We start from the raw sequence: 23214 nt of genomic DNA, 5'->3' as shown, positions 1-23214 counted from the left end.
ACCAGTAGGCAAAAATAACCTTGCTACTTCCCAAAGGGACTGATGAGTTTGTGAGACTCAGGCAGTGCCCCGTGATGCTGGGGGCCCGCTCTGAGCCAAAAGATCCCATCCAAACCTGTGCTCACTGCATGCAGACTGTGTCCTCCTCAGCTCCGGCTGAAGAGCTCCACCATACAGCAGAAATCTTGATTATTCCCTGTGTATATATAATTTATAGGGCTACGCAATTTGCATGACTCAGTCTCATCCCGTGCTTATTTCTGTGTCCTTCAAAGCCACGCAGCCTCTCCTCTGATATCCCAGTTCTCTTCTGTATTAGCGGTTCTTGTCAACTTTCTTTCCTGTGCAAAAGAAAGCTGAAATGAAGGATTAAACGGAGCTGAGAGTTCCTTCAAGGAAGGATTAGAGCATAAGCATGAATATAATTTCAGATGAAAGGGAAGTAAAGAAGGGGATAGACTTCCCTACATCTTGGGGTCTGGTTTGACCTCGAGCACAAGCAGAAAGCACGCGGACAGGAGGCAGAGGAGAGGTGGGATTTTTAGGAAGAAATGTAAAAGTAGAGCACAAGCACCTGTGGAGAAAAAACAAACTATGCTGTGGTGATGGTGGCGTTTAATACCAGCAGGCAAGACCACAAGCTTGATCTCTGCTAAGGACGTGCCAGATAGTGAAAGGAGCTCATGACGAGCAGAGGTGATGTCAGAAAATTGCAGAAAAGCAAACTAAAGGTTATTTACATAAATAAGGCAAAATAGCTACTGGGGAGCAACTGGCCGGTCAATTTACTCTCCAGTCCAACGTGTACAAGGCTCTGAGACTAGGGAGGGCGAGGTGGGAGTAGCGGTGTGGGACAAGGCTCCAGCCAAAACCCTGCTTAATTTGTACGGTAATTAACCTGCTCCCTCGATGAGCGGATAACCAGAGGGTGATATGCCTAAAGTATCGCAGCACTTAACAGACTTTATTGTTTAAATACTGGGGAGTGGCCTCCGAAGAGTACAGCAGACAGGACTTTTTTTTTTCCTCTGCACATGTGTTGGGCCAGCGAGTATCTAGAGTCTTTCAAGTCCTGTGCCTCGGCACCTTGCGTGTGGAAGGGAACACACATCTGATATTTTGGTGGAGCTCTTCTTCCCAGCCTCAGTGAGAGACTTTGTTACCGTTTTAGAATAAATTCAGAAAAGTTTGCCATTTTGAGCAAAAATGAGGAAAATTCGGTCTTCTGGTGCATCGGATGAACCTCGTGGCTCTCTCTACAATTAAATTATCCATCCCCTCCTATTGGGAGATGAACAGATGCAAACCCCCGAGACTCAGAAGCTCCCAAGTCTAATAATATTGTGTTTTTTCATGTCAGAAGTATTTTTGTGTTTGTCGAAAGATTCACTTGCACAGCCGTAACATCTCTCTCTGCCGTGCCTGGAACAGATGCGTGTGTTGTAATATAGACTGTGAACATTGACATCACATGTGGTTCTCATTCCTCCCATTCATCTTTGAAGCTAATTGGTTCCATCCATTTCAAATGTGTTTGGCTCGCCGCAGCTATTTGTACTTTCACTCTGGTTATAGCGCTAATGGTGTGATATATATAACATGAAATAAACTCTCGTGACTCCAAGGTCTGAAGAGACACATACACAGCACTTGCATTTCGCTTGCTGCGTTGTTTTATTTTAAATGATGTCCCCAGACAGTTTTTTTCGTTTCACTGAAAATGTTATTAACTAGCTGGTGCCCGCAGGGATCGCCAGCGGGGTCGTGGCGAGTTCTGCATCGCGGGAAGTTTCAGAGCTCAGAAGGGGCAGAGAAACCCATCGGTGTTTGCAGAACATGACAGATTGTACAGTTGGTCCTGATGGTTGGCTTCAGCGTTTCTCCCCAGCAAGATACTGGTATGGGGTTCTATACACACGGGTTTCTATCTTCATGATTCTTAATATTCCGAACATAAGAATTAGTTTAAAAATAAAAAAAATAATAACAAACAGTAAATTAGTAGAGGTAATAAATTAGATAACAGCATAAATTTCCCATGATCCAACATCATAATCGAATATTCCTGCTGGAAAGGCAGGAATGAGGTTACTGGGTACTTCTCTGGTCCTTCTCTCATCTGTCCCCTACTTAGGGAACATGGCACTTCTGTGCTTGTTTGCAATTTGGCTTTCCCTACCACTGCTGACTCGAAGCAGCCTCGCTGCCGTCCATTCCTAGAAGTTATGCAGTTCCTTCACCCACAGCTGGGTTTGCTCAGCATTCGGTGCTGGGATGCTTGTGTCCCCAGTACAGGTGCCCCTTTACCAGCAGGTACGAGCACACCAGGGACTGGAGCTGGACGTGGCTGGGGCATTATTTTTTTGCCTTCCCGGGTCTAATTAGCTATTGGCCTGAACAGAAATTAAAAATTGAACTTTTCACATCTATGTTGAAACCGGAAAAGAGGTGCAAATCAGAGTATTGTACACATTTCTTTTAGCTAAAGGTGAGTTCAGTCTTTGGTGCATTTAGGGATTTGACTGACAAATTGAGAGAGTATTTGGAGATTCTTGCAGTTCATTTCCATTGCATGATTAATTTTCAAGGAAGCAGTGGCACATGTTTCACACTTCAACTTCTGCTCAAGACATCATGTAGTTTCTCAGCTTACCTATAAATATTTCCACTTCTTGCTAGGGAGGTTTGTATTCCCATTGATTAACAGTTTATAGTAATTATTTGCTTCTTTTTTAAATCATATATTTATTTTTTTTAAACAACACTGTTTGCAAGTACTTGGGCCACTGCTTTCAGCTGAGCTCTGAGCCCTGTTACCTTTCTTCTAACCTGTCCTCATCGGGAAGTTCAATGTGCCAATTTTAAATTTTAATCCGTGTGACTTCAAGCTAGCGTGGTTTTAGCAAACCTGCTCTCTGCTGGTTTTGCAGCTTCCCAGCTGCAGGTGTAAGTCGAGTTCAGGGGAATTTTCAGGGCCCTGAATGGCCAGACCTGGATGTGGCTGCGACGGGCTCCGTCCTGGCACCTCAGGGGCCCTTGGGACTGACTCTCCCTGCCAGGTGTCCACCGTGTCTGAAATACGGGGACAGTTTGTGTGCTGCTGCACGGGCTATAAATGCGTCCATTGTCTGCTTGAAAAATAATCAAATAATGTGCTGTGTATGGGTCACATTCAGAAATGGGTTCTGCTAGGTCTAAGGGTTTCTGCTGTCTGAAAGCTTGGAGTGCAGTACTGGTATTGGCAACTTCACTGGCCATGTACAGCAAATCTCTGTGCAGAGATCTGAGCAGCATCGCAGCCGAGCTGGAAGTAAGATGGAATCTGAATAAAATATCTGGTGAGAAGCAAAAAGCTCTACATCTTTGTCTTACTGGTTTTCTCACCAATTTTGCTCCAGCATCGCAGCGACACCCTTCTTGCTAAGTGGTTATTGATGGGGGAGGTTATGTAAGATGAAATGATCACCGAGTCTCAAGTTTTCTTTTTTTTTTTTCCTTTGCAGGTCCAAGTTCAGTTAAAAACAAGAAAAAGGGTAAGTTTGAGTTTTAATTTAATTTTACTTCAATGGCCCCTTGCTGTGCCTGTGTAAGACTGCCCCAGCTATGAATTCTCTTTAACCAATACGAATGAGAAAAGCAATGAGGCGTTCAGCCCTCAGCAAATAGCGAGGATTAACGCAGCGTGTGTTGATAAAACAGGCTGTGTGCTGCTCCTACAAGCCCTTACTGCTACGGCAGGATTGCATTCCCCAGCAGCAGCAGCGAGGGGTTACAGATATTTATTGAAGCCGTCTTTAAGAGCCGAAGGAAGTTAATTGCACTGTATAGGAGTAATTCCAAAGGTGCCGTAATTAAATAGTGGAGCTGTCGTGTACCAGCGATGGCGAGCTGCGTGCTGGTAGCACAGCCATCTTTGCTGGAGCAGCTTTAGTTTTCTTCTCTCTTCTGCCATGGATCTTGCTGCAGGTTGGTGTCTACTTCCAACTCACCAACCGAAATGTGAATATACCCTGCAGCTTTGTTGTGCATTAAACTCATGAGTGTTGCCTTGTTTCCATGCTGAGCGTTGGTCAGCCCGCAGGTATCCTGTCTGACTTTCTTGCCACGTTCCTCAAGCTGTTTGCAAAACATAACTGATTATTTTGTAAAATGCACACTGGTGAGATTCTGTGACTCGGGTTTTCAGCACGCAGCCCTGTGTTTCGTGGCGTGTCTGATGCCATCTCTTCTTGTGTGGGACTCCTTGAGAACATTTAATGGGCATAATATATTTGTTTGCTACCAGGAGCTTAAGCGAGCCAAAGGATCTGAGTTGCTTTATAGACTTACTCTCAAAAATATGCAACAGCCCCGATTTTAGGGAAGCAGAATCCAATTGCCTGTTCTTGCTCCTTGTAATGATCAAAACACTCCTGGGAGTGTTTCGAACCCCACGGTGCGCGCTCCCCTGCTGCAGGTTGCAGGAAAGGCATCGGCTGTGTGCAACTCAGGGGCTCCCCCAGACGTGCTGTCTCTGAACCACACGGCGCTCACGGCTGCTGCTCTGTTACCCAGGGGCTTCCAGCAGAAACCTGGCTGCACGTGCTGCTACGACCCCACAGCCTCACCTCGGTGCTCCTCGCATGCGGCCTCGCAATTTATGGCTGAGAGGTCGGGACCGGCCGCAGTCGGAAGCTTCGCTTGTATTTACCCTCCGAAGCAGCATAAAATTTTATGTTCAGAAAGCTTGTCCTAACAAAACTCTGAAACCCTAAACCCGCGCTCAGTCAGCTGAACTAATAACAAATGGTGCCTGTGGTGTTCGTAGCAGTTTTGGGTGGCTGAGGGATCTCGTAGAGCTGTATTACATACAGCTGTAGTGCTGTATAAAATATTTCAGTTTTATGGTATTGTCACTTTTTTTAAAAAAAGAATTAGAGCTTATTGTTTAGCAAATGACAATTAAGGAAAGCATACTGATGGTGCTTGGTTCAGTTGGCTTGGGGGTGAAGGAGGAGAGCTGCATGGAGCTGGGGAGTGCCACGGGACGTTCTCAAACCTCTGCAGACCCAAGAAGTACAGCAGCTCTGCACGAGGCCTCGTGTGCTGTGCAAGAGCCATGTGCTGCCTGCCTGGCCCAAAGCTTCAACTTTGTGCTCGTTGTTAAACGCTGAGTGCTCTCAGGAGATGGGTTTTGAGAGCTGGTTTCGGCTGTGAGATGGTTTCCCCTGCCTGATGGGAGCACCCGGCACAGACCCCATGGCACACAGGACTCCTGGGAATGAGGACTTCTCACATTCTGCCCCAATAAGTGGCTCTTAAAAAAAAAAAAAAGTGAAAAGAAAGAGGAAGCAATGGCATCTCATTCCCCACATATCCTCCTAAAAGTGTCTGCAGGCTTTCCCAGCTTCCTGGCGCACGGCTTGTTTTGCACCACAGCTCGGCCATGAATGGTCCCCTCAGTGGGAAGATGAATCGAGCTTTATCCGCTCCCAGAACTATTTTTTGCCTTGTGACTTTAACAGGCAGGATTGCATTAATACAGAGAAGAAGTTGAAATTACTTGAAGGAGCAAGAATGCATAGAAAAATAAGTGTCCCTGTGCGGCTTCAGAATTATGTGCAATTGTTTTACTGCTAAACTAGCAGCTAATTTAGTCGCAGACCAGATTTCTGAGACAGATTAGTTAAAACAGCTGTAATGTGTGTCCCTCTTGGGAAGGAAAGCAAGGAGAGACAGCCGCGGGATTCCTGCCTTAGTGCCTGTGATCCTGCGTTGGGATTGTCTAGATGGAAGGGGGCGTGGATGAAAAGAATTCATTAAGTGTGCTGCAGGGGAAATAGGTAAGGGATTGGATTCAAGCTGAGGATTTCCAAGACCTGTCATTATCCTGAGGAGGAGGCGGAGAATTGCTGGATTAGAGGCAGCCTGGCTTGGGGGCAGCTCAGATTCGAAGGCACCTCTGCTAATCTGGGCAAAACCGCTGCAGGTAACAATTTGTCCCCTTATGCCTTTGCCCTGTTTTTGTAGGATACCAGTGTTACCACAATATTATTTTAATTAGGAGTATTTAGCTTGAAGTAGCTTTCTACTTTAAACAAAGCACCCGACAGCATTCTGCTTCCTTTACACCTAGAAACAAAAAGCAGGGCTGGAGGTCGATCCTGTGCAGCTGATTGAGTCTCGGCCCCGTGGCAGTGCTGAAAGAAGCAGCTGGGTGCTGGGGCAGGTGACACGGGAAGGGACCGTGTGGCACACTGCGACTGGGCAGCACGGCTGACCCTTGGCCATGGCTGGTGGCCACGGTGCAGCAGATTGGATCCTTCCAGTTCTGCACAAAGTTCATGTCTTGTGGTTTTGTCCCACCACAGCGACGCATAGTTAGTAGAGAAACAAGTACCTAAATGTATGCAGAAACCATACCCATAGTCTTTATTTTCTATCCTCACTGTTGTCTAAAAAATGGTTTCATTCTGTGCTGTAGCAGACTTTGTTGCAGCAGTTGATGAAACGGCTTTGCCATGTTAGTAAAGCTCTTTGGCATCGAAGCTGTTAGAAAATCGCACTCCAAAAACTACGTCAAAAGACCACAGTTTCTCACGGGGATCTGGAAAATCAGGAAATCACAGGTCAGGTTTTCCCTGCAGACCTTACTTCGGTCCACTGCGTGCGTGCCTGATCAGAGTCTTTGGGTCTCCTTGCAGTCTCCTTGCATCGTTGCACTTTCTTTCCCCATCCTTTGTCCTTGTGCCTGCTGCAAGGTGCTCAAGGAACGCAGCAGCTCTTTGGTGCTTTCCTCCTCGGGGTTCAGCGAGCCCTGCCAAAGCCCAGACTGGGCACTGAGATTTTTTGAGGCACTGAGCATCTTGGTGCTTCCTGCAGTGTTCAGCACCGGGATGCTGTGGGGAGGGAAGGGGCGAGAGCGGGAGCTGCAGCTCGGCTCCGAACTGCCCTCTGGAGGAGTCCCTGGGCCAGGAGATGTGGTGGCGCCCGGCCACGTCCCTGCAGGCTGCTGCTGCTGTTAAAGATTTAGCTATGAAGGCACACGCGTACAGCAGGTGAGAAAGGTTGCAGCTGTTCTACCTCAAAACTCTATTTTCGTTGTAGAAGCAAGAAATTGCAGAATGTTTTCAGGGTTGCCTCTGTGGCCCATCCGGCCGGGTGCTCCTCCTTGTCGGGGCTGAAGTGGGAAACGCTGACGTTTGGCCTTGTTTTGTTTTTTTTTTCAGGTAAAAAGGCCGGTCCTCCAGGGCCCAACGGACCCCAGGGGCCACCCGGCCCTCCTGGCCCCCAGGGCCCCCCCGGCATTCCTGGCATCCCCGGGATTCCCGGCACCACCGTCATGGGACCCCCCGGACCCCCCGGCCCACCGGGCCCTCAGGGACCCCCTGGGCTGCAGGGCCCCTCAGGTAACCGCTCATCCCCATGGCAGGGTGCCCCTCTCTGCCTCCATTCCTGACACAAACCCCATTTCTGCATCCAGACCAGGGAGGTGCTGCTTAACACGGGCACCAAAACGAGAAACCAAGTCACACAGGGTTTGCCATACAAGTCAGATGAAAATGTGTTTTTCTCCTGCAGTCTTGGTTGTGTTTTGCTTTGTGCATGATATTATTCCTCCGTGGAGTCATGTGCCAGTTATTTTGTAAAAATCCCTGGCTGTAATTACTCTTTAAAACGCGTGTTAGTGGAAGCTCACATCGCTGTTGTTTGTGCTACGCACATGAACAGTCTGGTCTTAAAAAATGCTTCTTCAGAGAAATCAGGGCTGTCACCCTATGGCTTGCATGGCTCTCAAAGGAAAACTCAGTTGACTTTTCAGTTTATGTCTCAGAAATTGCTGAAGCACAGGCCAGCAGCAGCATGAGGTCCTTAGCACTCGAGAGTGCTGCCCACAAGCATCTCCTCTTTAACAGAGATTTGGCTCTCGGAGAAAAGAGATTTCAGCATGGAGCTTGAATGCAGTGAATGACCTGCGTTACTGCCGAGTCAGACTTGTAATCTTTGCAGCCAAGAGTCTTCATTACCACTACTGATCAGCAAAAGGGTTGTGCAATTTTTCCTTCTAGTGGAAACTGGTTGAATAACGTTGGGGCATTGTGATGATGCTAGGCAGAAGTGCGGGAATGAAATAAGAAAGAAGTGGGATGAGGCTTTTCCTTGCTTGCATACTTTCTAACATGAAGCCGTACCCCGGATAGCTGTTAACATCCTCCTCCTGCTATAAACGGGTCTTGAATGTTTGTTATGGGGTACAAGGAGTTTTCTCTAGAGGAATATTTACTGCAGCTCCTTCAAGCATAACTCTGCAATGATGTGAAATTGCGTTTTGCAGGTGCCACAGACAAGGCAGGCTCCAGAGACATCCAGGTTGGTTGATTTTCTTTCAAGTTACCGGTTGTTTGCCGACATGCAGAACCCACCCCTTCCCCTCTGTGCTAAATCAGAGCTCCACAAAATGACCGACTGAGCTCTCTTTTCTCATTGCTCAAGAGGAAGCCGTGTTAATCTGGCTTGGGCTTCTCACTTCTTGTCCAGTACTTGAGCATGTTGCTCTCAGCTGCTCCCATCTTCTTTTTTGTGTTTGTTTGTTTATGAAAAGCAGTAACGATCTCAGAGTGCTGTCATGTAGCAGTCAGCAAAGCCGTGAAGCCATGTCAGGTTACTGTAAGATGACGCAGTGTTTCTGACCCCCTTTAAACCCCTGTTATCTCTTTGCAGCCAGCTGTGGTCCACCTTCAAGGCCAAGGCTCAGCAATCCAAGTGAAGAATGGTAAGGATCTCATGATATTGGCACTTACTGAACCTGCCCTGCAGCCCCAGGCACATACCTGGATCTAAGAGCACCCTGTGACAGGGGGCATCGATTGCTGACCGTGACAGCCTGACTCCCAGTGCCCAGACACTGCAGAGGAGCTTTCTGCTCAGTGTCCCTCCCCATTTCTTTTGTGCTCAGACCTCCCAGTTTGTCTCTGTTCTCCCAGAACTCCAGCCCCACTGGGTCTCACTTCCCCTTGGCCCCCAGGTACAGAGTGCCTCCTCCCACCTGTTGTGAAACCATTTTTCCTCAGCCCCTTGACCGGCCAGCCTTCTTTCCCAGTCCATTTTGTTGTTCTTGTTTTCTATTTTAAGCCAGCAGTATATCCTTTTCCTGTCGAAACCCCATTAGCCTGCGTTTTTCCCCATTTCCCCAAGAATATATTTCAGGGGAAAGCGCAGCTCCAGAGGGAGCTGCGGGGACACAGAGACACACACAGCTGCGAGCTCCTCCTGCCTTGCCCCACTGCAAGCAAGCACACCCTGCAGCTCCCCGGCCCCCTGAGCATCCCCCCCATCATCTGTAACTCAGCCCAGCTCCTGCCGAGCCATCCCACATCCACCAGCAGTTCTCTGCTCTCCTCCTTCCTCCCCGAATCCCTCTCCGATTTCTGCTCGGGTTTCTGCTCCTCTTGCCAACAGCTGGGTCTCATTCATTAGCCGCTGTCTCTCGGCTGGCGATGTCTCGCTGTGCTGGAGGGGAGCTGGCTCGTCCCCTGCCCGGACCCCGGGGAGCCCTGGGGACAGGGCTGCAGGACCCCTGCTCACCAAATCCCACACCACGCCTGGGACGCTGAGGGCTGGCCAGGTTTCCCCTTGAAAGGCTCGGTTTATCTCTTCCACCAGGCGTGAGCTGACATTTCTCACGGTTAGGGAAGCGTCCTTCCAGCTGAACGCTACGGCAGGGCGGGGGAAAGCTCCCAAAAACAAAAAAAAAACAAAAAGGAAATCGGCCGTTTCTAACAACAGCACGAGGGAAAAGATGCTGTTTTGCTTATGTGCAGAAAGTAATTATCCCGTTATTAATGGGAAGCGTGTATGTTTACAGAGTGTACGCTACTCTCTAAGAGTGGGAATTACCCTGTAACTGTCCTTCCCTGCTGCTCGGGAACAATCCCCAGCTCCGAGCCTGCCTTCCCTGGGCGCTCAGGCATTAATGCTGTCCAGCTGACAGTCAGCAGAAGCCGCAGCCTGCCGGGCTTGCAGCTAGGGGCAGGGAGCAGAAACGCAGACGAAGACTGGGAGGAAAGAGAGTTGCGTTTGATAAAACCTACAGACTTGGTGCTGTCCTCGGCACGTAGCAGCGTGGCCTTGGGACGTGCCCATGCAGGGAACAGAGGTCTGCTGGTGTCGGTTATCCCACGGGCCTGGGTGGTCGGTCTGTAAACCCCTAACTGTGCTGAGGACCCCAGTATAGGTCCATGTGGTGTGCCGTGGTGCCATATCATGCCTCATTGTTGGTTTGACTTTTTTTAAAATCTAGGAAATGTAATCACAAAGCAGTCGTTAAAACAATGCCAGTTACAAAGTCAAGAATGTTGAAGTCAAGGGATATCAGAATTAAAATCCATCGTGCTACCCTAAATTGGCCTCCGTGCACATGCATGTCCTGAGAGACTATTTCAGGCCATAGTTGCACACCATTTTTTCCATTACACTTTGGTTTATTTTGCTGCAAGGACCGGTTTTCTTCTCGGGAAGATCCCAGGGCTTAAAATGAAGGTGAAGGCTGTGTCTTCGTGCTCAGCAGCACTGAGTGGGGCAGGCAGATTTGCCACATTTAGTCCAATTCCCACAAGGACAGGAATCATTGTTCTCATCCCAGCCTTGCTGTCATCCTCAAGGAAGCTCCCGTCTGCAGCACACTGTGCAAGTTTTGCTTTGTTTAGTGTGGAAACTGGGTAGAGAGGTGTGGGGAGGGGAATGAATAAAGAGAAGGGAAGTCGAGGAGATTTAATAGTCTTCTGGCTGGGTAATGTCAGTTGGGAATCTTGCCTGGAGAGCTGGATTCTGATGCTTCCCTTCTGCAGAGTTTCTTCCACGATACCAGGGAAGTCACCAGCAGCAAAGGGCCAAAACCTCGAGAGGCGCCTGGGGTCTGGGCTGCAGAAGGGCTGCTGTAACCACAGCTACCAGAAGCTGTTTGTGCTCTGTGGCTGAGCATGCAGAGTGTCAAAAACCAGCCCCTGGCCTCGGAGATGAGTTTGGAAAACACAGCAAATACATTAAAGTACTGGCACGGCTTTCCATGTGCCAGTGTCCTTGCTGTGCAGTGGGGATGACAGCACGTAGTCCTGATGAGAACATTTTGTCAGGGCTGGGAAACACTCAGGTACAATAATAGGCTCACCTTAGCCTTGGGAGAAGATGAGCTCGTCTGCATCCGATGCTGGGGCTGAATGCAGTGTAGTACAAAAGGCCAGGTGCTGATTCAGGGCTGAGAAGAGCTGCTCCTGACAAGGATAAGCAGAGATGGAAATCGCTCATCCTGCACGCTGCGTGATGTGGGTGTCCCATTCAGACAGCAGTGAGTGCTGGTGTAATCAGAGCTAGCGCCATGGGAAGGAGTCAAAACTAGCACAGCACAGCCCTTAGTTCTGGGGTTTTCTCGCCAAGTTACTTGATTTTTGAACGTGGGTCTGTGTCGTTGTGTATGAAAGCTTGCAATGTCACTGTATTTCTGTGCTCCCGCGCTTTTCATCCTGACGGGTACTGAGTGACTGCCATTTTCTCATACTGAGATCTTTCAGGTGGAGTCCTCAATGACTGGTCTCGCATCACTATGAACCCCAAGGTGTTTAAGCTGCATGCCCGCAGTGGGGAGCTGGAGGTACTGGTGGACGGCACATACTTCATCTATAGTCAGGTAGAAGTGAGTACGGTCCTAGGCCTAACTCCTATTCTTGTGTTCCAATGGAAGCCTTGCATGAACCACGAGAGGGCTCCAGACAACTAGCAAATGCCAAGAACTTGTATGTACCTTTAACCACTTCATGCTCTAGGAGATGTGTGTCGGAGGAAGAAGTTAGAGTTTGGAAGTGCGAGGTCAGACGTCTCGCCATGACACCAGCTGCAAGAGATTAGTTACTGCGACACGCGCGCAGGCGCCCCACCAAATCCCATATGCCACCGATGACTTGTTCCCCCACCATACTGCCTGCGCAGGCAGTCAGCAGCAAATCTAAACCGTATTGCAGAGCAAGAGTCCCAGCAGGAAGCTGGGCTCTGCGCTTTAAGAGGGATGTAATACCAAAACCCCGACAACTTGTGATCATTGAGAAACCGTGTCGCTCTCTGTAAGCGTAGGACTGCCAGCCTGGGTGGCCTGGCCAACCTCCAGCCCAGGTAATTCCATTTTGCCTCCACGTTCTTCGTGTAGCTTCAGAGGGACACGATGTGCCAGCAGCCTTGTGGTGCAGCAGGATGGCTCAGCTGCTGCTTTAGCTGGTACCAGCGATGGATGTGCAGAGCTGCCTAGGTAGAAAGTACTGAACAAAATAATTCATATTAGGATTTAGGATACAGGAAGTAAAACGTAATTTCCTTTCCTCATTCGGAAAAAAATAAATGCAGGAGGCGTACTGTCATTTAGCGCAGTGCTCCCAGTCTTCTGCAAGTTTCTGAGCAGCTTCTAAGCTGTAGGGGTGTGAGCTGCCATGCTCAGCCCAGCCTCCCAGAGCCGGCAGGGTGTCCGGTCACCTGCGGGCTGGAAATCTGTCCAGGTTCTGGCACAGATCTTAGCCCCTCCAATCTCCTGATCAGGATTTGCCTATATGCAGCTGGCAGGCCCGCTGACTGTACCAGGTGTGATAAAATGGGCTGTGGATGCCAGGTGAGGCAGGGCTCTTCCATGGAGCTGCTTGTGCATTGGCTTGGATGGGGGCAGGAAAAATAACTACATGGGCTGAAATAGAATTGTTCCCCTAGCGCTTCATGCTGATTGCTGGCCATAACGCTGGGCCTCTGAAGCTTTTGTCATTTGTAGCCCATCGAGGAGAAAAAAGGGGACTCGGCCTCATTTAGCTTCTGTGGTCACAGCAGATAGGCTAAGAAGAACTAGCAGATGCATCCAAAAAGGAATAGTTTCCTTTGGGAAGAAGCAGCTCCCTGGGACAGACTGCTCCTTGTGCGGGTCTCTCTCAGGCATCTTGCAGTTCTTCAGAAGCAGCACGTGGGAGATGGTTAAGGAACTGAGCAAGTCACAGTCATGGGGACTTAGCCACTCAATCCAGGAGTTAAATCAGTACAAATACCCTAAGGTCATCCCCCTCCAAGCTGCGGAGGCTGGGAGAGTGTCTTCCCTGTAATAGCTTGTGCCTTTGAAAGCGCCTCAAGTCCAGTTACAAAGAAGGCAGCTCCCAGTCATCTTAGGGCATTTTGATGTCAACACTAAAGGAGGCTCATGGGATCCAGAAAGCAGGACTTGCCAGGTAAGTGACAGAGGACTTCAGTTAAAATCTTTGTCTGTTTGTTGGATGAAAAGCTGTTTGTAGCAGATAGGTTTGTTCTCAGGTCGTGGTAACTCAGCCTGCACAGGTTTGTAATGTTTCCTTTAATGAGCAGGGGCTAACGAGAGGATTCCTAGCTGGGCCATAAAGATACTTGGATTTGCAGACGCTTGCATGCTTGTACTGTTAGTGTGAAGTGAAATACGAAGTTTCCTTACGTTTTGTTGGCTTGAGGGTCTTTCTGCCTGAACGAGCCAACCTCCTGTGAGCATGGGTGGCCAGGGGCCAAGGAAGGGATCGTTAGCAGAGGGACCACGCGTATGCCTTGAGAGGAATGTGGACTTCTTCCTGGTGCACAAATACACTGCCTAACAGTCTTTCTTCTTCCTGCTTCACATCAGGTATACTACATAAACTTCACAGATTTTGCCAGCTATGAGGTGGTGGTGGATGAGAAACCCTTTCTGCAATGCACTCGGAGTATTGAGACCGGCAAGACCAACTTCAATACCTGCTATACAGCTGGGGTCTGCCTCCTCAAAGCCAGGCAGAAGATTGCTGTGAAAATGGTCCATGCTGACATCTCCATCAACATGAGCAAGCACACAACTTTCTTTGGGGCTATACGCCTAGGAGATGCACCAGCATCCTAGATGAACTTGGCATATCCAAGGATACTCACAGAACTGCACAGTGCTGCTGTTCATAAGCGTATCAGTATTTCAGGGGGTTCTGTAATCCGGCCATAAAGAAAACTGATCCAGAGCTATTTATTCCTATATGTGAATGCAGGAAGCACAATGTCTTCTGTGACTCGCATGGAGACTTGGATCAAAAAGCTAGCTGAAAAAGCGTTGTGAGGAAGAAAGGCTGTTGTGTCTGCCTTGTCTCAGTATTTCCAGTATTACTGCACTGATATTCTGCTCTGTGATCTTCACATGAGGCTTGTTGAGAGTGATGTGGGTCTCTGCTTCTATGTTGCACTAGCAAGAGCATCCCAGGCAGTAGCAGGAGAGGACAGACGTCGGTCAGAGTGGTCCTGCCTAGGCTTCACTCCTGCTTCTGCCCGCTAACGAGAGCAAGAAATGGGGTTTCTGCTTTGCTGCCTTCCCGGTTCCAACTGGGAGGGCAGCATGGTGCGAAGGGAGGCGAATAGGACAGAGTCAGTGGCGTTTACATTCATCCTCAGGAGCGTGAGAGAGGAAGGCGAAGAGCTTGCAAGCAGGCTGCAAAAGCGGTGTGTCTGAGAGGAAGCTAAACACTTAACAGAGCAGGCTTAGCACAGAGAAAGCTGCCTCTACATTCCAGAAATTGCAAAGTCCCAAAGATAAAGATGATCCCGGTTCCAGAGCCTCTGCTACTTTCAGCTCCTGCCATTGCCCCAGAGGTGTACACTGCCCTAACGGGGGCTGCCTTAAAGTACTGCTGCTGTTACAGCAATTTGTGTTTTTGTTTTGGTTTGGTTTTTTGGTTCTTTTTTTTTTTTTTTTTTTGTCTTTTTAATTAATGTGTTGCAAACCAGAACACATTTCTACAGGCTTCACAGAGCCATGTAGAGCAGACACAAGTACTTGTGAAAACACTCTGAAGAAGTTTGTCATGTTTAAGAATAAAATATTCAAACAGGAAAGTTTTTTTTTTTTTTTTTCTGTTTTAATAGCAACTGCCCTGCTCTTAGATGTGGTTTTTATCCTTCCTCCCCACACCCTTTTCCTTTTGGCACTCTTCTACCTAAAATGCTCTAATAAGTGGTGATGGAGTCTCGAGCAAAAATGTGTATTTAAGAAGTCTGGTCCAGCATGAAGTCACCACTTTTTCTTTTCTCTGAGCCCTGCTGAGTCTAGTCATAACTCGATTTCTGGTGACTAATAGGGTAGCTGGGACGCTATTGTTTCTTTTGGCTTCTTGAGCAACTCTCTCCCGTTACCTCCCCTCAACTGGTGAGATCTAAAGCTATAAGATGTGCTTGGGCTGGGCGTGGGGCTGGGCCGCTGGCTGCTCTTCGTGCCGTGCCTCGGTTCGGGTTTGGAGGTGGCATTTGCTCGGTGGTGCAGCCGGGTTGCTTCTCAGAGCACGTTTCATTAAGCCAAGAGGGCAGCAAAATTTCAGCCTCTATGGCCAAAAGGAATAGCAGGGCCGGGAGCAAGTCCCAAAACGATGCCTTGGGTGATACAGCTCAGCTCCTGGCCAGCAGCAGAGCTCACCTGCAGGGTGTGGGGTTGCCATCGGTGTGGCCGCCCTGGCCGGGGCATTCTCAGCTCCACCGCTTTTCCTGATCCGTAGCGAGTGATCTCACTTGCCAACTATTGCAGTTATTGGGAGATAAATATTTCTTGGGGGCACCCGGCTTTGGCTTCGGCCTCGCTATTCACAGGAGGCGTGCAGTTTATAAAATAGCTGCATGAAAAATTGCCTGCTATTTCTTTTTCAATATGTTCTCCTCCTTTCTAGCCTTAACATGTTGGACGAGCAAGAGCCTTAGGGGCACTTAACTAGTCTTTGTGGTTTATTTCCTTTAAAATGGATTAAGAAGGACATGTTCCTCTGACAAGAATGAATCAGGACAACTGTGTATAGTGAGAACATTAAGCAAATCATTAACAGAATTGCTGTAGAATACAGTCTGAACAGCAAGACTTTGGGGCAAGCATAAATAATGAAAAGGCTCGGGACAGCACGATGGATGCAGTTTGCATTCTTCGTCCCCCACTGGCAGGATCTGTGATTCGCTTCTGAGGATGGCTGCGAGCAGGAGGAGGCAAAGGGAGAATCCCCTGTTGCTGCAAAAACCCCAGGCAGCGCCGCCAAGCTCCCCCTTGGCATGTGCACGGGGCAGCGGGGAGGGGGGCACGGGGAAGCGATTCCTGCCTCCCTCCTCGCGAGCAGCGGAAGGTTTTAGGGGCTGCTTCTGGTCTTACACCACAGCCTGAGCGCCACGACGTGGGCTCAGAGACCGGGGAGTGCCGGGCTTCGGGTGGCCTTCGTGCCAAGAGCCACCTTCACCGCTGCTCCGAGCGCTCGCCGCATCGCCGGCCCTGCGGCAGCCCCGGGGGTGTTTTATACTTGAAACCCTTGGGCCACCCAGCAACAAGTTCTCGTTGATGAAGTATTGCAGAGCAGGTTGCCTAGGCTGTAGCATAGCTTCTTCTGTATGACACTTCTCTGCACTACCGGCCTCGGTGCCTCTGCAGGTTTCCATTAGCGGAGCCAGGAAGGGCTGGAAGCAGCGCAAAAGAGCTTGAGGAGGATGCGCGTGGAAGAGTCCAACCACCTCCAGCAGGAACAGGGCCTCGCTCCAGCCTTTCCCTCTCACGTCTCCTCATTCCGATGTGTGTCCGTCCCTAGGCTGGAAGCTCCTCACGGACAGACCGACATCGGCGTGCTGGAGATGGTGGCGCAGCGCTGCGGTCCCCCCAGCAGTCGCTGCTGGCCTCCCCTCGGCAGCACTAGCTCGCTCTCACCTCCGTGCCTTAGCTCTGCTGCTCCGTGCTTGGCTGGACTCCACTTGCAGAAATGTAGCAAGCAGCTGATTGGTATTTAATTCGTTCAAAACCCTTCTCCCCCCCTCCCCAAGACCCTCTATGCAGAGACAATCCGTAGGGAAGCCGGCTCTGCTCGTGTCTTCTTGTGTTCACCTTTGGAAGGAAGGATTCTCTCCAGCAAAGGTGTTCGGGCATGGCTCCCTGCCCACAAAAACCTGGCTGTGCTTTCCTCCAGCGCCTTTCTCGCCCAGGTAAGCAGTTGTGGGCTTACTGCTGCCCCCTGCCAGCCCATCAGGGGACTCGGCAGTGTCCTTCCAGCACTTGGTGCTGAGAAAAGGGCGCCTGGGCTGTGTTTGGAGAGAGATGAGCAAACTACATTCGCTTGGGCCTTCTTCCATCCGCTAGGGCAGCCCCTCTTCTGGCAATCAGGGGGGCAGAGAGCCCCGTGAAGGCGCTCACTCTCTCGTGGCCCTCTGACTTACTGTGTGCCTGCCGTGAGCCCCCCTTCACTGTCCCCAAAAGTCCCGGCGTGGGCGTTTGGGGAAAGCGGAGGAGAGGCTGCGTCTCCCGGTCTGCGAAGGTACGGGGCAGATGTTCGTGTGGGAGCTGCTCCCAGGTGTGCATCTGCCGTGGCTCTGTGAAATGCGGACATGCCGCAAGCAGCACGCTCCCGGGGGTGTCAGCTCAGAGCTCGGGAGCAAAAAGGCAGCTGGCCACAGCCAGCCCCCGGCTGCGAGCTGAGCCTCCTCGGGGCCGGCTGCTCGGGTTTGTTCCATGTCTCTGGCCCACGGACCAGACGCTGTCCCCTGTCCAGGCACAGCTGTGTTCAGTTGCTGCACCCATTTGCAAGCCCGATCCCCCCCTGATGTCTGCCTGCATCACGTCCAGGTGTAGGAGGAAGCCTCTCCTCAACCTCCCCAATAAAAGCGTAATGGGAGAGGGGCTGTGGGAACAGACACCCAGCTCCGAGCCCGTTACCTGTCTGAGCTGCACAGAGATATCCTGATGCTGTTTTGTGCTTCGACATCTTTATTCAAGACACTATCTGTATATAAAATATACATAATGTATATAAATTAGGATGTAAGTTTATGTAAATTGTCAATATTTTCTTTGCAAATAAAGCTTTTTCCTGACCTCTGGCTGTTCCTCCGTGCTCAGCACTATCGGCCTGGCAGCTGGGGGGTGCGGAGGAGCTCGGCCCAGGGGTGCTGCTGCCCCGGCTCGGGGATCGCCCTCCGTGGGAGCAGGGCACCTGGAATGATGCCCTAAATGAGAGGCAGCACGAGGAGGAGGAGGAAACAAAAGGTGCTTTGTTCTGGGTTTGGGTTCATGGCTTAGGGTGGCCTTGTAGCTCGGCTCCCGAGCACCTGCACACCCCACTGCTGAGACCTCAGGTGCCGAGTTTTCTTCAGCACGGGGAGTTCATGGGGTCGGGATGTAAGTGCCCAGGGATTCTCTGCAGAAGTCCCTTGCTTCCGATCAGGGACTTTCGGCTGATTTCACCGCCGTGCCTGCTACGTGGGCCCATGCCCGGTGGCCGGGGCGAGGGCTGGGGTTCCCCGGGAGGTGCTGGCTGGGGGCCGGGGCCGTGCAGGTTCAGCCAGAGGTCGGAGGCTGCTCCCACGTCTGCACAGATGTGCGAGCCTCATCCATCCCCTCCGGGAGCAATCGAGGGCTGCTCTCCTGCAGCTGCCTTTGGCCCCGGCTGCAGTGGAGCGCATCCTCCATCAGGGCAGCATCAGGGGAAGCCAGGCTGCTGCATCGTTAGGTGTAAGGGGTAGCACAGATATAAAAATAGGAAAAAAATATTAATATCATTTATTATTCTGCCAGGCACGGCTAGGAGCAGAGCAGCAGCTCTACCTCTGGAGCAACAGCTAAGGCTGGGCAGCAGCCCGGATGCGTTCCTACAGATGGAAAGAAATCAGCCCCCTGGAGCCAAAAAAAAGCAGCAAAAGTCTGGTTTGCAGAACTCGCTTTGAGTTCCCTGTGAGCAGGACGTGGCCACGGCCCTGTGTCCCCAGGGACTGTCACCACCAGGTGGCACAGGGACACGGAGATGTCACCACGAACACACCTGTGTCAGTGGCGTGCGGCTCTGGGGACCCGGACACAGCCTGGAGCTGCCACAGGAGGTGTCCCCACGGCTCCTGGGTGGCACAGCCGCCCCTTTCCAGGCCTGCTGGGGACGCAGGGACGTGGCAGGGAGGAGCCCAGCCCTGCACATCCCGCTGGGGACAGGGGAAGGGCTGACAGTGCCAGGGGCCGCGATCACCCCTGGTCCCCTCTGAGGGCTCTGCTTTGTGCCGGGCACCCCCTGCCCCAGGGACTGGGCAGTGAAAGCCACAGAGGTTGGTTCCCAGGGCACACAGGTGTCACCGGGGAGCCCCGGCTGTAGGGCCAGGGGGAGAATTTTGTCCTTTGGGCACCGAGTTCTGCTGCGGCCCTGGTGTCCCAGAGGGTCCCAGGGGTCCTGGTGGCCGCTGTTGGGGTCTGGGCACAGCCCAGCCCTGGCACAGGGCAGAGGAAACTGGAGAAGAGCAGGAGAACCCCCGCAGCAACCCCCGGCTTTCCCAGGTAGCAGCTTTCCTCCCTGGCACTTGATTTCCACGGCAGTTTCGGTCGATCACCTGAGCCCCTGCGCAGCCCTACCGCCTCCCTGCTCCAGCGGTTTCTCTTTCCCTTCCCTGTGGCTTCGTGCACTGTTTTTCCCCTCCGTAGTCGTATGTCTCTCTTCTCCCACTTCCGTAGCTGCGAACACCCCCCGCGTTATCTCCTTCCCCCATCCCACGCCGAGGCTTATTTATAGCGAGCCCGGCTCGCCGGAGAGCACCGGCGCAGCGGGCAGGGCTGGCAGCGCCCGCAGCCCACCATGCTCCAGCTGGGAGCCCGGCTCACCGGGGCACGATGCTTGCTGCTCTGCCTGCTCCCGGCCGTCCTCGGAGCCCAGCCTGGCTGGGCGGGGAGGCCCAAGCCCCTGCCGTGCCAGCAGGTAAGGCTCTTTCCGAGGGCTGTCGCAGCCCCAGCGCTCCCCGATGGCTCTGAGCTGGGCCCGAGCACCCGTCCCGCTGCGCAGCGCAGGCAGGTTCCAAGCGCAAATCCCCCCGTCCGTCCCCAGCCGGCCTCCGTCTCCTTTTTCCTTCCCTCTCTTCCCACCTTCGTCCTCTCCTTGGCTCTCCTGCCTTCCAGCCTGTTTGCCCAGGGCCCTTCCCAGCCGCTCTCCGTCCTGCTGTGCTGGTGGCACCTCGAGCAGTGTCCCCCTGCTCCGCCACGACGATGCCCTGGGTGCCCTCCAAGGGGACCACTTTGGAGGGAGGGGACGGGGATGCTCTGGCACTGTCAGTGCTGCCCCTGCCCTTTCGCCCGTGGTGCTTGCGGGGCTGCTTGGGAGGACAACCAGACCCCGAGGCTTCTCCTTGCTCAGACAGCAGCAGGCAGAGGTTTTCCTTCCCTTCTGCACAGCGCTTGTCCCCGCGGGCTGGGGCTCTGGGTGTTGGTGACGACCCACAGAAGCCATCTGATGCCTGCCAGCAGCCCGAGGGGTGTGGGCCACCAAAACGGTGCCATCGGTGACACCAACCTGCACCAGGGCAGGAGCAGGTGAGCCAGGCCACTGGCTCAGTGCCACCCCATCACAGGACACCACAAACCAGAAAACTGCACTGTCCACGAACACAAAAGCAAAAGGCTACGTCCCCCTTCCCCTCTGACAGCCCTCGGCCCTGCAGACAAGCTTCTTGTCTCCTGAGCAGCTTTCGGTGGCCTGGCCCCTTCCCATCGCGGGGTAGGACACGGAACGGGGCTCATCTTCCCATCGCTCAGGCACGTGGAGAGGAGCACACCCCCTGGCTGGCGGTGCCTTTGCGCGCCCTGTCCCATGCTGATGGGTTTTCCTGCTTCTCCCTAGAGCCCCACGAAGGTGTCGTGCAAGGGTGCCGGCCTGCACAGGTTTCCAGAGGAGCTCGGCCAAGGAGTGAAGTACCTTGAGCTCTCCAACAACTTCATCCGAAACCTGTCGGAGAGCCACATGAGTGGGTTCGGGCAGCTCGAGCACCTGGACCTGCGCTTCAACCAGCTGGAGGCGGTGTCGGGGGCCGCCCTGGCTCAGCTCCCCCAGCTGCGCTCTCTCCTCCTGGGCTCCAACCGCCTGGACCGCAATTACCTCGCTAACGGGCCAGCCTTCGGCTTGCTCGGCAACATCGAGGTGCTGGACCTGTCGGCAAACAACCTGGAGAGCCACGTGGCGGGCTGGTACCTCAGCAGCCTCCCCACGCTGCAGAAGCTGGACCTGTCCGGGAACAGGATGACGAGGCTGCCCGCGGGCATCTTCTGGAGCACGCCGCGGCTGAGCGAGCTCAACCTCAGCAACAACTACATCATGGAAATCGAGGAGGGAGCTTTTGGGGCTCTGGAGGAGCTGGAGGTGGTCAACCTGGCCTTCAATTCCCTCCACTGCATCTCCGGCTTCAGCCTCCGGCAGCTGCGAGTTTTAAACCTGAGCCACAACGCGCTGGAGCTCTTCGTGTCGGAGGAGGGCGAGGAACCCTACCTGCTTCAGGTGCTCGACCTGAGCCACAACAGGCTCCTCTATTTTCCGGAGCTCCCCAGAGCGCATTACCTCACGCACTTAAACCTCTCCAACAACCTCATTGCCTCGCTGGCCCCGAGCTCAGGCCCCCCGGCAGCGCTCACGCTGCACTACGACGAGATGGGGAGGTTTAACGGGTCCTCGGGCACCACGGCTGGCCTCACCCGCGTGGCCGACTTGGATCTCAGCAATAACCAGCTGCAGCTCTTCCCATTTGCTTTCTTCCGTGGCCTGAGCTCTCTGCACAACCTCAGCGTGGCCATGAATTGTCTCCAGGACGTAACGAGGGAGACGCTTACAGGTGGCGCAGCAGGGGACAGCGTGGCCACGTTGCAGGGGAACGTGTCCCTCTCCGTGCGCTCCCTGGACCTCCACGACAACCTCCTCCGCGCCCTGCCGCCTTGGTTCTTTGATTTTCTGCCCCAGCTGGAGACGATCGACCTGGGCTCCAACAGCCTCCAGCCCTGTGAGAGCCGGGGAGGTGACCGTGGGGGGACGTCGGGAGGGGACCCTCGAGGGGCAGGACCCTGCACCGCCTTCTCCAACGTCCCCCAGCTGAAGCACCTCAGCCTCTCCAGGAACAACATCACCCGGCTGCAGCCCTACGCCTTCAACCAGACCTCGCTGCTCTCCCTGGACCTGTCAGAGAACGGGGGCTTGTCCCTGCCCAGGACAGCCCTGGGGGGGCTGGAGCTCTCCCTGCAGCAGCTCTGGCTGCGGGGCAACCAGATGGGGGACGGCTCGGCGGAGCTGCCCTGCCTGGGCGCCCTCAAATCCTTGGACCTGTCGGGCAATCGCTTCAGCCTTTTGCCCGCGGGGCTTCTCTGCTCCCCGCTGGAAAGCCTGGACGTCCGAGACAACAACCTGCCGGCGCTGGCCGAGCTGGCCGTGGCGAGCTGGGCTCGCAGCCTGCGGGTGCTGTGGGTGGCCGGGAACCCTTTCAGCTGCTGCGGGCTGGGCTGGCTGGATGCGCTGCGGGCGGCACGCGTGCGCCTGCCCGACCTGGACCGGGCGCTCTGCGCCTACCGCCACCGCCGCGGCAATTTCTCGGCCCCGCTCAGCAGCCACCCCTGGGGGCCCTGCCCGCGTCCCAAAGGGGCTCTGCCGGTGCTGGTGGTGGTGCTGAGCATCCTGCTGTGCCTGGGCTACGGCGCGTGCTGCCTCCTGAGGAAGGGGCAGAAGCCGCCGGGGTGCGGGGCTGTGCGGGGCAGCAATGGGGGCGGCTTCGTGCCCCATCCCAGAACGGGGCAGGCAGCCAAGGAGAGGCCAGCAGACGGTGACACTAAAGTGTAGGCGGGTGCTGGGAGCTGCAGCTGTTGGTCGAGATGCTAATTGTTATTAATATTATTATTAATATTAATTTGGGCACACGTTTCCACAACTCGCGTGGTTTGCAGAGCAACGTCGGGGCTGAGCCCAGCGCTGGGCAGGCACCAGGAGGGGCTGGGTTCCTGCAGCCCCCTTGCTCTTGAGAAGGAAGGTGTCCCTATCCACGCTACTTTGTGGAAGAAATTAAATAATTAAGAATTAAATGATACTTAAATAAGTAGCCGCAGGGGGGGTCCTGCCCTGCCCTCCAACGTTTTCAGCACTAAGGAGAAGAAAACCCAGCTGGTGCTGCTCTGTCCCTGCTGAAAGCCGCTGTGAGAAGGTGGCTGCCCGCACAGCCTCGCAGCTCTCCCACCATCCAGGGCCGGGGACCAGCTCTGGGAAAGGGAAAAGATCAGGGCGTGCCAAAAACCTCGTGTTTCACATCTCTCTGCTTCCACCTTGAAAGTCCCCAGCCGGCCCAGCGCACGCCACCTCCTCGTCCACACACCTGTTGTGCTGGGGGATGTGAGAGCAAAAGGGCTTGGAATTCACTCAAAATCCCAATTACCTCTTTCCTTTTTTTTTT

At 53.0% G+C, this 23214-nt stretch overlaps 2 protein-coding genes across 2 annotated transcripts in view; both read left to right on the top strand.

Moving 5' to 3' along the window:
- EDA (ectodysplasin A) overlaps nucleotides 1-14708 on the top strand; it is a 53724-nt gene extending 39016 nt beyond the window's left edge. Inside the window, exons 5-10 of the mRNA XM_032196449.1 lie at nucleotides 3504-3533; nucleotides 7209-7388; nucleotides 8315-8349; nucleotides 8701-8752; nucleotides 11547-11662; nucleotides 13646-14708. Coding sequence (XP_032052340.1) covers nucleotides 3504-3533; nucleotides 7209-7388; nucleotides 8315-8349; nucleotides 8701-8752; nucleotides 11547-11662; nucleotides 13646-13897 — 665 coding nt within the window. The 3' untranslated portion in view covers nucleotides 13898-14708. The remainder of the gene's footprint in view (nucleotides 1-3503; nucleotides 3534-7208; nucleotides 7389-8314; nucleotides 8350-8700; nucleotides 8753-11546; nucleotides 11663-13645) is intronic.
- Nucleotides 14709-19601: 4893 nt separating this feature from the next.
- On the top strand, nucleotides 19602-22610 carry LOC116494531 (transforming growth factor beta activator LRRC32-like). The gene is made up of 2 exons (XM_032196446.1): nucleotides 19602-19721; nucleotides 20637-22610. Exons 1-2 carry the CDS (start codon nucleotides 19602-19604, stop codon nucleotides 22608-22610), a joined length of 2094 nt encoding a protein of 697 aa, XP_032052337.1.
- Nucleotides 22611-23214: the final 604 nt, after the last annotated feature.

Source organism: Aythya fuligula, chromosome 13 (assembly GCF_009819795.1).
Source record: "Aythya fuligula isolate bAytFul2 chromosome 13, bAytFul2.pri, whole genome shotgun sequence".
NCBI lineage: Eukaryota > Metazoa > Chordata > Aves > Anseriformes > Anatidae > Aythya > Aythya fuligula.
Note: the sequence above shows the minus strand (reverse complement) of the source record. Positions and strands in the feature narration are given on the sequence as shown.